We start from the raw sequence: 15915 nt of genomic DNA, 5'->3' as shown, positions 1-15915 counted from the left end.
CGTGATTTTGAATCTCCTCCCCCTCGCGGACATGGAAGGTCACCACCGGAAAGAGGTCACATGCACTACATTCAAGATGGCGACCCCCTTGTGTCGGTGCTACCAGGTGAGTGCTCGGGACAGTTTGTGCTAAACCTCGGCTCTCAAACATGGACCAAACTAAGAGGAGAGAACTCGAACTGTGTTTCTGAGCCGCCAGTCTAACCACTGACGGCGAATTACACGATGTTAGCCAACCAGGCTGCTAATGTGGCGTCAGCTAGCTGAGTTAGCTCTTTGGACGATAGGATCACCAGCCGGTGTTCGGACTCTATCCCCTCAGGACAACATCGGAAACGTTATTATATGAAACGTTTACACTTACTAGCTGCATAGTTTGTGTCTCATGTCTTTTAATAAACACGGTTTCTGAATATTATCACTAACTTCAAAGCCATGCGTGACATTGCAATAAAATATCCCCAGCTGGTTGTAGAAGTGATTCAGCGGTGCTATACACAGCTTCTCCTTTAACCACCTGAGGAGTCTACTGGAGTGTAGAGGCTGAGTTTGTGTCCCTGTCCCCAGATGTGTGCCAGAAGAGGAGTGCTGGCGTTACCTTCCTCCTTCCTGCTACTTCACAACAGACCCAGTGTCTTCAGGATACACGGGTTCCTCACAAACTCCTCACAGGTATCTCAATCGATCTGTGTTCAATATTATGAATATTGTTCTGGGTTATTCTCTAAACCTCAGTGTGAGGAAGATCACTTTAGAGTAATATATATGCAGCAAATGTTTCAGTAAATATTTGGACTTGAAGTCAGCAACCTGGTCGGTGAAACATCAGTTAATGAAATAGTCTATCCTTCATATCTGTTATTTAAAGGAGCTCCCACTTTCGTTGCATGTTAGTACCTCTGCCAAGTATGTTATGTTTTCATGGGCATTTGTTTGCTTCTCTGTTAAATGTTCAGTGTGAAGAATTTAGTGAAATCTGGTGGTGAAGTTGCATGTTGCAATCTGGACTACTGTAAAAAACATGGAGGCGTCCGTAGACAGGACCCACTCCGGATGTAAAAAGAACATTTAAATATAGAGGGCTCATTCGAGGCTACAGAAAACAACAATTTGTACAATTTAGATAATTACACACTAGTGAAAACACTAGGATTCTCTGAAGAGCCCATTACATTTTTTAATCGTTTTCACCATTCTCACAAGGAATGATTGTGTTCATAACTTGAGTTTATGAACATAAATGATCTTATGAACATAAACTCAAGTTAAACCTCTCCAGGCATGTCTGAAAAAGGCCTGTCTTAATTTGGTGTTTCTGTTTCATGTCGCCCAGGTGCCTCTGCAAGTAAGATGTTTGTCGGGGGAGAGAGGTGGTGGCAGAAAAGGTTTTTTTGGGGGATTTCTGGACAACTTGAAGCAAGAGCTAAATAAGAACAAGGAAATGAAAGACAACATCCAGAAGTTCCGGGATGAGGCCAAAAAGCTGGAGGAGTCGGACGCATTGAAACAAGCTCGCAGGAAATATGTTAGTATACAGACACAAAGCTGTAGCATTTCTACCTGTGTTCGTGTGAAGTGGGTATTTTTTTTTTACTGGTCTTCTGTCTCTTTCCCAGCAAACTATTGAGTCTGAAACGGTTAAAACATCTGAGGTTTTCAGGAAGAAGTTGGGAAACATCTCTGAGACCGTTAAAGAGGTAAATGTGATGTGTATATCCAACAGATGCAGCTTTTTTTTTAATGCAATACATTAGATATGTGTTTCGAGTGGATACCCCCACCCTGACATGGAGTGTGCATTTGTGGTGTGTCGACAGGGGTTCGAAGAGGTCAGTCGAACAGAAATTGGGAAGAAAATCATGGAGGGAGTGGAAGAAGCAGCCAAACAGGCTAAGACGTCTGCAGAGTCCGTCTCTAAGAGTGGAGAGATGTTGGGGAAGACGAGTGCATTCAGAGCCATATCTCAGGTATGGAGTCAATTTACTCGGACTTGATTAATAGTTTTTTTTTGTCTAAATAAAGTAATATGATGTATATGTACACATGAAAATACAGTCCTCATCCTACGGCTGTAAGCCGGTACTTACAAGGGTTTCACTGTAAAACATGAGGCAAATATTAAGTAAGTAATGTACCATTAAAAGTCACAGAGTGATGACAATGGATGTCTTGAAAATAATAAACCTGGGGCACCTTATTCGCTCATCTGGTAGATTACATACCACATATTAAGGCTGAATCCCTGGGGAACCTCTGCTGTATGTCAGCCCTTTCTCTCTCCCATACCTCTCCTGCCTCTCTCTACTGTCGCTAAGAAAATAAAGCTGAAATGTAATCTTGAAAAAAGGAAATGATGAAGCTTAATATTATTATCTGCTCTGCTACTTGTTAATTTACTTTCAGGGCATGGAGAGTGTCAAGAAAGAGATCGATGACCTGGGTCACACTGGCCCTTATCGGCCTCCTGCCAGACTCCGCAAGAGAAGTGAGTTCTCCTCCAAGGGGGGAGGGGATGACAGCAAGGTCTTCGAAGCCAACGAGTACGTGAGTGACCTCTGCCTTGACCCGATACTGAGAGGCAAACACACTGAGACAATCTGGACACTTGTTAATCTGCGTAATCACATCACAGTCTGACATGACATCTGTTTCACAAAGTTTTAAACCATTTGAGATGTACATTATAGTAGTATTGCTGCACCAGCAAATTCACCCAATTTCATCAGAACTGCTTTAAGTTTCCAGAGATGAGCAAATTGGTGTCTAGTGTTTGTTGTCATAGATAAAACAGATGAGGGCTTGTACTTTGATTTGGAAACATTTCTGAAAACAGAACCTTGTGTTTACTTTTAGTTTATTGCCGGATGTACATAGCCATGATAACTTTTCTTTGTTAATATGGTTAAATATGATGGTTAAATATGAATCCCATTTCCCTCGTCCTGCGGTCCAAATCCTGACACTGTGTTTTCTTCAGGGAAGCTATGGGTGTGGTGCTGCACAAGGACTCAAAATGGTACCAACAGTGGAAGGAATTCAAAGACAACAACATGGTCTTCAACAGTAAGTATTAACTCACCACTGTGTCTGTCTCTCTCTCTCTGCATCCTTGACTGATTATTAAACAGAGAGCTGATATGCGTTATGGAGTCATTAGTCAAGTCATATCAGATTAAAGGCTTGACATGTGCAGTTTTGTGTGTGAAAAGTCACAAATTGAATGATGAACCAGTCTATGTAATACTAGAGTGGGGATTAAAGTTAAACTACGTTGTGGACCTAGTTTAAAAGTTGCAAGTATTTGAAAGGATTCGTATCATTGAACTTTCTTCTGCATGTGGTGTTCTGTCATTGGAGGTTGCACAGCTTTGGTAACACATGCAACAAATGTTAATGAGGTTAATGACCACTTCACTGATCTTAAAGGTTATGAGACTGCAGTTATAAGCATTTGCTGAAAGAGCCAATTGATAGAGGTTTGATGTTGTAAGACCAAAATAATTATCCTCTGTAGCTCCAATGGAACTATAGCATTAATGGGTGCAGGTATAACTCATGTTGCGGAGAACTACATGTGTAGTTTGTCCTCCTCACATTATAAAGGTGAAGACATGATTTAAGGTTTTAGTGAGTGTAAAGTTGTGAAACTTAAAATGTGACTGACACTCACTCATATGCTCACCACAGGATTCTTTGAGATGAAGATGAAGTACGATGAGAGCGACAACGCCTTAATCAGAGCTTCTCGTGCTGTCACCGACAAAATGACCGACATCATAGGTGAGAGACCTCTGCTTTCATAACTAATAAAACAGAGATGTCAGATACTACTGATATATGTGCGTCATCATATAAAGAGTTACATGTAGTTTGTTTAAATTATTGGTAAAATAGTTACAGTTAAAGTCATTTCAATCAGCTGATCATAGAGTGTTTAAACAAGCAAACAAATTTACTTTATTTAGCCAGGTTATGTTCCTCAGCTATTTATTTCCAACAGTCTGTTCTCTCTTCAGTATCTGTTTGCTCTCACTATCTATCATTTATTTATTCATGCTTTGGGACAAACTTCAGTTCTTCCATTTGAATTATGTGTCTGCTGTCCGTGTGTGCACAGGTGGGCTATTTTCAAAGACAGAGATGTCTGAGGTTCTAACAGAGATTTTAAAGGCGGATCCTTCATTTGACAAAGATTCCTTCCTCAAGCAGTGTGAACGAGATATCATCCCCAATATACTGGAGGTATGTTGGACTGAAAACTAGCTTCTTAAAACACAAGTTGACTTACACTACTGTGCTTGAGTAGGTGTATATTTACAAATGTATTCTGGAATTTATTTTTGTGTGCGTTCTGTCTTCCTGCAGGCGATGATCAGAGGGGAGCTGGAGGTACTGAAGGACTGGTGTTATGAAGCGGTACGACCTCTCTCACACAGTCTGTGAGACTCAGAGCATGAAATGTTGGCTCACAGATGCTATACTCTTCTGTGTAGTAACTTGATTATCAGTAGTGCCCATGTTGGTTAAGTTGGGTTTGGTCATTTAATGTGTAATCATACTTTGATCTTATCTTCTTGTTCTCATTTATTGGGTGTGTAGACATACAGTCAGCTGGCACACCCAATCCAACAAGCCAAGGCCATGGGGCTTCATTTCCACTCCAAGATCCTGGATATTGACAACATTGATGTAAGTTATACAACACAACAATATATCACAATTTTCAAAATACCTGAAATTGATCCTGTGCTTCATGCCAGTAGATGGCCATGCACATTTTTCACGCCAAATTCATAAACATAATTCATAAACAACTGCAAATGTCCATGAATTTGTTTTCCCACATGAACAAATGAACAACACAGGCAGATATGATATGAGCCAAATGCACAATTCTTTGTTTGACCTACAGGTTTGTTGATTCAGTAAAGAATACATGTGTCTTCTTCTGCAGTTGGCCATGGGGAAGATGATGGACCAGGGTCCAGTATTGATTATCACCTTCCAGGCTCAGTTAGTCATGGTGATCCGAAACACTAAAGGAGATGTTATAGAGGGAGACCCTGTAAGTAAAATGACCACACAAAAACACATGACACTAAGAAAACAGTCTTTGATTCACTGGAACTGCCACGTGATAAAAGTAAAAATCAACTTATAACACAATAAAAGCATTTCGTTGTATTATGTTACAGAAGTAAGGCAGATTTAGTTGGTATTATTTCCCTGGTGTGTTAGTGAACAAGGCACCAGGAGAATGTTATGAGACAATGGAGACACATTTTACTATTTGACCTTGGCCTCCCGGAGCCAGACCACAGCTTTATGGGCTGTAAATCACCTGTGTCGTCCCCTCGGGGCTCCTCAGGGACACCTGGTTAAAAAGTGTCAACTCAGTACCGTTCAGAGTAAAAGACTTCTGCCAGAGGATTAATGGTGGATATACTGTTCCTCTGAATTTTGTAAGCTGAATCCTTATGTGTGGACATTAATAGACTGTCCTCATGGGACATAGGACTCAGCTTCCCTTTTCTTATCGTTTGTTTCGTCAGAGACTTTAAAATTCTTTCCCTTTTCCTGCTTTTAGATACATATGAGTCTGGATCATGACTCAGCAAAGCTTATTCAATCATCCTCACTTGTTCATTGACACATTTATATAAGTCAACATGGCTTAGGTCAGGGTAACATAACCATAAAGTAGATCTTTCTGTTAAGTTTGTTTAAAAAGAAAACTAATATATACAATAAGATATAAGAAGTAGACATACAATATAAGAATTGAACTGTAATAACAGCATCAATCTGTTCTCCAGGACAAAGTGCTCAGGATGATGTATGTGTGGGCTCTGTGTCGAGACCAGGAGGAGCTCAACCCGTACGCTGCCTGGAGACTACTTGACATCTCCGCATCGAGCACTGAACAGATCCTCTAAGACTCTGATGCACAGAAGACACAGTCACGCAGGAACAGAACATACTGTACCTGAACAGAGCTCGTAGGTGGCTGGGAAGAAAAGGGTGGGAGGGGAGAGGAGGGTGCGTGGAGATGAGGGACAGACTGTTGGGGCACGGGCTCACTTCACAACAGAAACATTAAGGAGAGGTGCTGCTTACTGCTTCACTGTCTCAGTCCCCATTCCTCGAGTTCACACTAGGGGGCGGTAGACTATCAACAATTGTCATCAGCTGTACTTTCTGCAAAGCCTGCATGGCTCTTCATGTGTTGAATCTGTTTAGTGCAGGACGATTTGTGTTGGATGAATTAAGTTATTGAGCTTGTGCTCTTTTTTATGAGCACAAGTCTTTGGAGATCTCAGATGTCGGTGCCACTTTCTTCACTCGCTCACTTCTTCACTGAGGAGTCGTTCTTCTTGGTGGTAATGTGGCCAATCAGTGCTGATAATTGTCCAATGTAATTGTTAAACATGTGAGAATGTCTATATTTATTATGACAAATAAAAATCCCCCCGTTTTTCCACGATAAGACATTTTTTAATAATAAAATCTTTTCCAAAATATTTTTGTCTCTACCCTACATATGGTTAAACTTGCCTCAGACCTTGAGGATATCATGTGATTCTTTCTGGGTTAGTTGCTAATTATGTTTTTTTTATAAATGAAATTCTCTAATGGGATTTCAGGGTTTGACATATTTCCTTTGGGAAAAATTCTACTTCTCAATAGAGAGCAGCACTCATTTGCTTTGAGTAAAATGTAGCTGCCTGCAGTGTGAAGTTGACCTGATTGAAGTGAGATACAAACCAAATCACCAAGCTGGAATCTGATCATTGTGGTGGCTGTCGTGCTTTACAGGATGCACCTTAGATTGTGTATAAAGATGGATGACATGACTGCTCCACAAAAAAGAAGTCAAAGTGTCTTGATCGCCACCTGTTGGCTGCCCTCAGTATAAAGTAGATCATAACTCCTGCCTCCTTCATGTTTGTGAATGGAACATGGACCAAACCAAAAAGTCAAAGTACTCAAATCAAATACATTTTTCTCAAAGATGGTTTCTGTCATTTTAGGTTGTTATAAAACTGATGTTTAAGTGTTCATTATTCCAGAAGGTTTGGTTTCAATTAGTTATTTGATGCTAGAGAAACAGGTTGAAACCTAACGATTGACAGTTGAGACTGAATTACAATCACAATTGGCCAAGCATGTGTATCGGATGCACTTCTCTATCACAGATCCATTCCTGATTCTTCCTCCAAATGATCAAGATGGCTGCGTTCGTATCTGAGGAGTTTTAGCTTCATTTCTGGATAGTGGAGACGCGTTTCCAATCGTTATATACACTCTGGGGTGCACAGTATCAAGAAGAAAGAGATTTTTCGGATCTATTACCAAGACACAAATGGACTTGCGTAAGATTTGAATACAGCTTCAAATCTGATCAACATCAGCTTTATTTTTATTTTGTTAGTTTTATCGTACCATATGCTTTGACCTTCACTGTTGTGAATGGTCCCATGTCCCTAATACTACATGTGTTCAATGTGCCATGTCAGTGCACTACACCCCATAGTCACACGGGCTACAATCAGTGCCTCATCTCTTGAACATGTAAAATGATTGGGGTTACAAAGGCTAAATGGAAAACACTTCTCACCAATAATCTTTCAGACGTGACACATTTGTCATCGCATGCCCAGGATGAGGGCGAGTGGTGTTTGACACTGTCAGCAAAAACCTTTAAGAAAAGCCTCTGACGATGGCTGTGTGGGCAATTATCCACCAACGTATCCACGTTTCACCGCCGCACATTTAATGCGAATATGAACTATTTTGGATTGTTAACACAGACAACCAAAACTCATCCCAAGACTTTAATTTGTACAGACTAATACATTTTTTGTTGGCTTCTTGTGTTGCAGACAATAGTTTACATAAGGTAGAAAAATGGAGATTAGACACAAAGGTGCATCACACTGATCATTCCTCTCTCGTCAAGCCAACAAGAAATTATATAGTTGGCAAATTTAGCAAATTTCCACTTTACGATGTCACTACCTCAATTAAAATGTCTGAAATGCAATAAGCTCAATAACTCTGTGCACTCACTGTACATTTGTTTTTATCTCATTTCCATACCCTCAGAAAGTACCTTTAATATGCCAAGGTTGTGTGTACAAGGCGTCTCAGATGCTTTTGGGTAGAGGTTGCAGATATATAACGTTGCGATCACACTGTTCATCATCCGTGGCAGCCGTCAGGCAGCTTAGTACAGATGGTGGGATTCAGAGCAGCGTTCATTGTCACATGAGTTTGTTCTGGCCTGCTCTCGTACGGCAGGATTGATTACAGTGGCCTTGGTTGAGAAGGTAAGGGGTGGTTTATAAACAAGGCTGCTTGTTGTGTATGCCTGCATACTGTACTGTCTGTCCGTCTGTACTGTCTGTCCGTCTGAACACGTGCACCAGCAGCTCCACTGTTCCAGCGCTGTCCTGGATGATGGATCCTCTCTGTGGCGGAGCTGTGCTGAGGTTGCAGCTCCCCGATGTTGCGCTCATTGCTCATGATGCAACACACACCGTCCTACAGCCTCCTATTCAGAGGAGCCGTCTCACAGCTGGGCGTGTTGGTCAGACGGATCCTGTCAGACACCTACTGACCGAGAGAAGATCCGTCATGCTTCTGGGTTTGCACCATATCCTTTTACACTAATTTGATTTTAGACTGATTTACATACCCCCAAAAGCTGCATTATAATGGGCTTGCAAAGGCTTTAAATTTGTTCTCTGAAGGTAATACATCACACTAAATATTTAGACATCTGCAGTTCTTTAAATCATTGTTTAACTTTATTATTGCCTGGCTGTTCTGAAAACTCTTCCTCTCTGGTGCTTTCACAAATCATCACGTGGACGTGCTGTCAGGGAATCAAACCTGGATACTGTGAAATAAAAGTGTCCAAAAACAATGACAAAGTTAATGTGTTATTCCTTCCAATTAAAATAAAAGTTATCAGTAAGGTATCATGCTTTTAAAACAACCTAATGCAGATTTTAAAATTGTGCTTGTACATTTAAAGTGTAACAAATTTCGACCTCAAAGTCTGACTGCAGCTCATTACAACTCCTAAAAGGTTGTTCTTTGTTCCTCAAAATGACATATTCAAAAGATTTGTCATGAAGAAGAACCCCTATGGCCTGAAAATTACTTATATGTATCGCTACACCCCCCCGTCCTCATCTCATCCGTGAATAAGCTAATGTGGCCGCACCCTAGCAGCTCACCTGCAGTTACTGAGTGTTTTATCCACACAGGATTGGCTGTTTGATTCCATTTGTTTACTGCAGTGTTCAGACACGGTCACACATACATGAATGCAGGAGGAAGTTCAAAGTTCACCGAAGTTGAACTCCATATAAAGCCACACTGTGGATTTGCTGCGCCACAGGAAGCAAGTGCTTTTTTGGCCCTCCTAACTCTCACAGATCTGAAGTGAACTGGAGGTTAAGATTAGCCACTGCTACATTACATGACGTTTTTAGTCATTTAAAAGACACATGGGAAACATCTAACATGTTTAAAAACTTGATTTTCACCAGAGGGGGACTTTAAGAATAATTTTAATACCTAATCTACATATAACGTTTTGATATATTGACCCTGCCTTGACATGCTCTAAAAAAAAATCCTAGAAATAACCACAAATTAATTTTTCAGAAGGAGTTCTTAGAAAACTGCTCTCCCTTTGAGGGGTTTTCCTGATTTGACTGACTCAGGGCATTTGGCTCTAACTCCAGTGCACAGACACACACTTACACACTTGTACACACAGTGCTTGAGTGGGATGTACAAACGAGTAGCCCGCAGTTTCGTGACGTCAACTCAACGGGGATATCTTGCTCTGACTCACACATACACAGAATACAAACGTCAATGCCCGAAGAGCAAAAGACAGCAACGGCAGTGCATCCGACCGACCGCGGGATATTCTCACATGCGTGTCTTTCTCCAGACACACACACACACACACAAATGCACACACAGAGAAGTGGTGCGAGGTCAAGTCCCAAGGAAGTAGAGCAGAAGTGTCACGTAGCCTCTCCCACTTGATGGGTGAGTGCTGACATCCCACTGTGGCCTGGGATCTCGGCTGGCAGCTGCAGCAGGACTAACAAGCAGGGTGACAACAGCTTAGGAACTTACATAAGAAATCACAGGTCATAGAACATGAATGTTTCTTTTTTTTCAAAATTAAATCAAAAAACTAATTAAAATATGAACCAAACACACAAGCAAAAGAGCAAAAGAGTAAATATCATGTGGTGCCATCGCAGGAACTAAATCCGTCTTCACCTCCCCGCCACTCATGGTAAATGCTGCATTATTCTATGAGCATAACATTAAATATTCATCTTTATATCACGGATGGAAATGTTCCAACACATGTCAAGTGTGTTTCTCGCCTGTCAGACATCCTTTTATTTAACATCCTGCCCATTTCCTTTCTTCCCTCTCATCCAATGCTCCATTAACTATGCTGTCCTTGAGCTCCCCTGGCACCGAGCGTTCTTAAGGACAATTTAACCAGCCTTGTCATTTTCCCCCCAGTCCTCCCTCCATCTAATTATCTATTATAATAGAGTTGCTGCTCAGGCAAAAATATACAGGTTAAGCATATTGCACTATTCTCCTGTATCTGATTATATCACATAAATAGAGGAATATAGTGGCAGGCTACAATACCCATTTTACTCCATAGAGCGGCAAAGAAAAGACAACCTGCGCGGTATGAATGTGTGTGTGAATGGGTGAATGGCAATAAACTGTAAAGCGGTCATCAAGACTAGAAAAGCACTTTATGAATACAAACCATTCACCATTTATCACTCTTTACTTCATCTGGAGTTGAGCATCGATGCTACAACAGTTCTCCGATGTGCCCGGGACACACTGCCTGTATTGTATGTTGAAGTATGGGTGCTCACTCTGACCCAGATTCACCGGTGCAATGGAGCACTGGGCCAGCATGTCAATTCCTGGGCAAACACACACACAGTTATACAGTTGGCCAGACAGACGTGTGAGGAAAGGTAAGCAGGGTATCCCAGGGAAAGAGGAATCATGCAGTGTGTGTGTGTGTGTGTGTATGTGTGTGTTTGTGTGCGTGTCAGAGAGCTTCTGGGACACGGTGTTTGAGCACAGGACAGGTGGGAGCCCTTCTCCTCTTGTATACACACTGTGGGCCCAGGGGTTTTAATTATTGTTAAAAAATAACACTCCTGTTGTGTGTGTGAGACACGTGTGATATTCCTTGCTAGTCTGGGCTTGTCCCACTTCCACTCACAGTCGTGTTTCCATCCCTTCTCACTGCCACTACTGTTTTCATCACAGCCTCTACTGTTACAGAAACACCAATTGTGAATTGTTAAATGAATGTAAACAATTTCAATGACCAACCTTTTTTTTGCATGTGAGCAGTTCATCTTTTAATTTAGGTATTTTAGAGCCCAGAACTGGTCTAAGTACCCAGTATTTTAAAGTAGTTTTGTTTAATCCCTATGTGATACTTCAAATTAACCTTTGTAGATTGAGAACATAGATGGACGATGCGTCTTCACTACCTCTCACTGTCCAGTAATGAAGTCGACATATCCAAGATACAATCAATGCCATCTTGCACATTTAGAGCCATAGTCTGCATTGCAATGAAGCCGAGGTATCCAGGTCGAATACACACGCTTGATCGATTATAGCACACAACTACTGCCAATAACAGACGCTACTGAGATGCACAGGTTCCAGAAGAACAACGTCAGCACAAGTAGAAATATTTTCTTTATTAATGGACCACTTCAGAGATTTTCTAACGTATCTATTAAAAGATTTCTTCAAGGCTAAGAACAAATGTACTGCCTAAACTTCCTGTATACATTTCAGCTGACAGAGCTTTTTGGTGTGTAAAGGAGCTCGCAGATTTTCAACCATTTCTCTAAATACTTGTTACAAAACCTCACTTTAGAATGGGGAACATGTTTTGAATAAGAAAGACTATTAAGGATGAACTGACCCTTTTAAGTGTCTAATGAAGCATCTACTGTATTTTGCAATGACTAAGAACTGACAATTTCCTTAATTCTTCTCAAGAATAACACAACAAAGGGGTTGAGCAGCTTTTGTACCTGTGGCTGACGACACTAAAAGATCTTTGAGGCTTTTGTTTTTGGATATTGCCTCACATTAAAATGACATTTCTCTATAAAAAGGTTATCCTCTTCATCTTTTCATAAAGCCCAACTTGTTATTACAGCTCTAACAGTATTCAGGATCTAATATAGAGCAGCCGTGGGTCTTGTTATGAAAGCCAGCAGTCAATATATCCTTATCTCATTTTCATATATTGCTCCGGTCCCATAAGAACAGACAGCAATATCAAACGTAAACGTGGAGCCAAGTTTGGACACGTGTTATGAAGGAATCAATTTACCTTTAATAAAAACGAGAGGGAAGGAGATAGAGGATCATGGTCAATGAGAGAGAGAGAGACAGACAGGAAGACGAGGTAGAGGGAGTGACAGGCCCGGCTTGTTTAGCATTGTAAATGAGCGGCAAAGCAAGCAGCACATTTGCAGAAGGTCAGGTGTGCCTGTTCAGCAGTAATAGGCAGCGAGAGTGCTCTAACCAGCCACATCTGATCCAAGCGTGCACGTCCAGAGAGCAGCAGGACGTGCTGGAACTCCCAGAACCAACATTAATGCAGAAACGTGGGATGATGGCTCCTGCGGTCTGGCTGTCAGGCGCTGCTCTGTGTGTCTGCATGCGTTGGTGCTGATAAATACTCACTCAGGCTGGATGTCACTCAGCGTATTGGCACACACAGGTCACCTCAGGTCATGAAGACGGACACGTCTCTCTCGGATATTGTCCTCCTCTCCTCCCTCGCTCCGTCTGTCTCTGTCACTTCAGTGTTCAAGCTGCCTGATTGGTGTGGCAGATTAAAATGCATCTTGCTGAACCATTTGACTGAGATTAAATCGATGTAACCACAAAAATCATCTAATCTGCTGACTCTGCAAATATCTGCAGTATAATACCATATTGACACAACTGATTATTTCTCTCTCTCTCTGTTCAGATCAATTACATTGAGATTTGCCTTTGGCATGAAAGTGTAGTGAAGTAAAGCTTAGCCAAAGTTTATTAGGGGAGACCACATCTTGGCTCCTGCTCTTGCACATATTTAAAATTCAAGTCCAATTAGGGAACTTTATCACTAATCAGCATTGTCTTTATAAACCCAATTACCTGCATGTGTAGTGCACTGAAGGCAGTTTCGGATGTTGATGTCACTGATCATCAGTGTCAAACTAACCACCAGCATCACGATGCAGAGCAGATTATCGTCATAATGAAGCATTAACCTATAAAAACCTAGTCTTCTTTTTCTTATGACATATTGAACAACATGTTTCTTACTGTAAATGTTAAGTGCAATTGAATTGTCCCATTTTTTAGGTTTAAAAAAAATCCCAGCTTGGGGTCTTCCCCCGTGTCTGTGTTGTTTTCTCCGGGCCTCCTCCCACAGGTTAAATGGCCATAGGATGAATGAATGTGAGAATGAATGGTTGTTTGTCTCTACATATTGGCCCCACGATACACTGGCAACCTGTCCAGAGTGTATCCCGCCCCTCGTCTAATGTCTGCTGGGATTGGCTCCAGCTCGCTGCGTGTCAGCAGAAGCGGAACAGTAATGCAAGGATAGTTATCCCTGTTTGCAGGGGTGTTTCAAGGGATTTCTGGTGCCCCAGGTAAAAGGCTCCCAGGGGCCCCTACACTGAACCAAAACAAACCCCATAGCTGATCATAGAATTTAAGGGTTCTCAGAAAATGAACAAACTTAATCAGCAATTCTCGGGGGGGGGGCCCTCCTCCCAGGTGGTTTTGTTGACCCTGTTGCAACATGTGTAGGATTAAATATGTGGAAATAAGGAGGTGCATATGAATTACCAATGAATAAATACATATGTATTTGGCAACTGCAGTTTGAATGCTGCTTCTTCACAGTGCATGTTTCCTCACCACGAATACCGTTTTTTTGTGTTTTTTATAGGGGGGGGGGGGTAATTTTTCATGCTTCCCTTCCTTTTAAATCACATGCATTAGCCAGTTTCCAACAATATCAATTCCATTATCACCTCTCCCCCCCCACCCTCAGCCCCCTACCCCCTCTCTCTTCTTCTAAATCGAATGCCCTGTCCACCCGAGACACCATCAGCAGGCCCGCTCTAATTGCTCGGAGCAGATTCTTTATGAGAATGGTTGATTCTGCTGAGAGGAGGGAAAACAATGGACACAAATGCTGTTTCTATTGATCAGCCGGTGTCTCTGTCCTCCCTGCAGCCAGCTGTGTTTACCGTTCCCATTCAGAGGTCTGATATGTCACAAGAGTTAGTGTCCTAGACGCCCGTGTTCACCTCTGCAGGAAGAATTTCTTCGGACGAGACGAGGGAAGCATGGTTGTAAATACAGGCTGCTCTCCCAGCCAGACGTGCGCGGCTTCCTAAGCTTCCTAAGCTGTCTGGAGAATCATCAAACACGGACATTAACTTCTGGCCCATACAGTGCAGACAAGACGGTCATCACTCTTTTTTTAAAGATGGAGAAGGAACAGGTGCTTATTGGTCAAATAGCAGAGTGTGTGTAAGGAGAGGAGAGGAGGAGCAGTATGTTAGAGTTCAACATAATCAAATTACAGAGTGTATCTTGACTCATATATGTTCCTCTCTTTCACAGGCCCTGTGGGCAGAAGCTGTGACACATCGCCTCACCCCCAGTGACAGCTAATCTATAGGAGTAAATCAGAACAGTGCTCTGGTTAAAGGAGTGCTGGGGGGGGGGGGGGGGGGGGGGGGGGGGGGGGGGGGGGGGGGGGGGGGGGGGGGGGGGGGGGGGCTACAGGTGCTGCCCTGCTGGTCTGCTTGCCCTCGCTGTTCATACCTATCAATAACTCTAATGAAGACTGGTCAGATGAACACTCCTCGCTGTTGCCATGTCCTATCAGTCATGTGGTGCCATCGGACTGGGGAAACGAGTGTTGGCTTTTTGAAGGTTTTCTTTAGCTTTAAGACAAACTACAGACTTGTCTCAGAGTGATCAGACGTCCATCCAGGACACACAGGCCTGATCCACAGGAGTGAAGGTGGGAGTTGTACGTAGTGTGTCTGTATGTTTCTCTGCTTCTAAATGTGGGTATCTCTCTCTCTCTCTCTCTCTCTCTCTCTGTCTCTCCCTCTCTCTGTCTCTCTCTCTCTCTCCCTCTCTCACTCACTCTCTCTCTCTCTCTCCCTCTGTGTGTGTGTGTGTGTGTGTGTGTGTGTGTGTGTGTGTGTGTGTGTGTGTGTGCGTGTGTGTCCAGCCCACAGCACTCTATGGTTGGTTTGCTCCTCTCCCTCCATCAGCATGACAGGTAGATGAGGCTGTGAATAAAGAGTTCCATCCTCTCATCAATAGTTATCAAGGTCAGGGTCAGGGAGACGGACAGGTGAGGTGATTTATCGCTGGAGGCAGAAGGTAGAGCGTGAAAGTGTGGAAAGGTGAGAACAAGCAACAGGAAGGAATAAAAAGCCCATAGAGAAATTTTAGACATCAAAATAGTGCAAATAGACACAATGACAAGGATGCAGGGACACTCCTTCAGTACACTACACTGGGACATTTTTTGCGACTGACATTTTATTGAATATTAGGAGAAAATAAACAAACAAAGGAAAAAGTGATGATACATATACAACTTTAAACTTAGGACTAAGACTTCAACTACATAAAATGACGTAATGGGACCAAAGGAGCAGATGCATGTGTGTGCAAACAGTTCAGCCATTAGCAGTGGTGGGATGTCACTAAGTATACATTTACTTAATATTATTATTATTTTCAGGTCACTTTTACTATTTATAT

The 15915-nt window shown here is 42.2% G+C and overlaps 1 protein-coding gene across 1 annotated transcript; it reads left to right on the top strand.

Annotated features, from left to right (window-relative positions):
• Positions 1–33: 33 nt before the first annotated feature.
• timm44 (translocase of inner mitochondrial membrane 44 homolog (yeast)) lies at positions 34–6586 on the top strand. The gene is made up of 13 exons (XM_034582352.1): positions 34–106; positions 568–672; positions 1334–1525; positions 1617–1697; positions 1818–1967; positions 2404–2540; positions 2978–3063; positions 3688–3780; positions 4118–4242; positions 4366–4416; positions 4600–4689; positions 4955–5065; positions 5817–6586. The coding sequence occupies exons 1-13, from the start codon at positions 77–79 to the stop codon at positions 5934–5936; spliced, it is 1371 nt and encodes a 456-aa protein (XP_034438243.1). The 5' UTR covers positions 34–76; the 3' UTR covers positions 5937–6586.
• Positions 6587–15915: the final 9329 nt, after the last annotated feature.

Source organism: Hippoglossus hippoglossus, chromosome 4, assembly GCF_009819705.1.
Source record: "Hippoglossus hippoglossus isolate fHipHip1 chromosome 4, fHipHip1.pri, whole genome shotgun sequence".
NCBI classification, from domain to species: Eukaryota; Metazoa; Chordata; class Actinopteri; order Pleuronectiformes; family Pleuronectidae; genus Hippoglossus; species Hippoglossus hippoglossus.
Note: the sequence above shows the minus strand (reverse complement) of the source record. Positions and strands in the feature narration are given on the sequence as shown.

What these genes read in the sequence shown, in the direction of transcription:
- timm44 (XM_034582352.1), top strand. Translation starts at nt 77, where the DNA reads ATGGCGACCCCCTTGTGTCGGTGCTACCAG. An exon ending in AGGACTGGTGTTATGAAGCG is followed by an intron (nt 4,417 to 4,599) that starts GTACGACCTCTC and finishes TTGGGTGTGTAG; the next exon opens with ACATACAGTCAGCTGGCACA. An exon ending in TGGATATTGACAACATTGAT is followed by an intron (nt 4,690 to 4,954) that starts GTAAGTTATACA and finishes CTTCTTCTGCAG; the next exon opens with TTGGCCATGGGGAAGATGAT.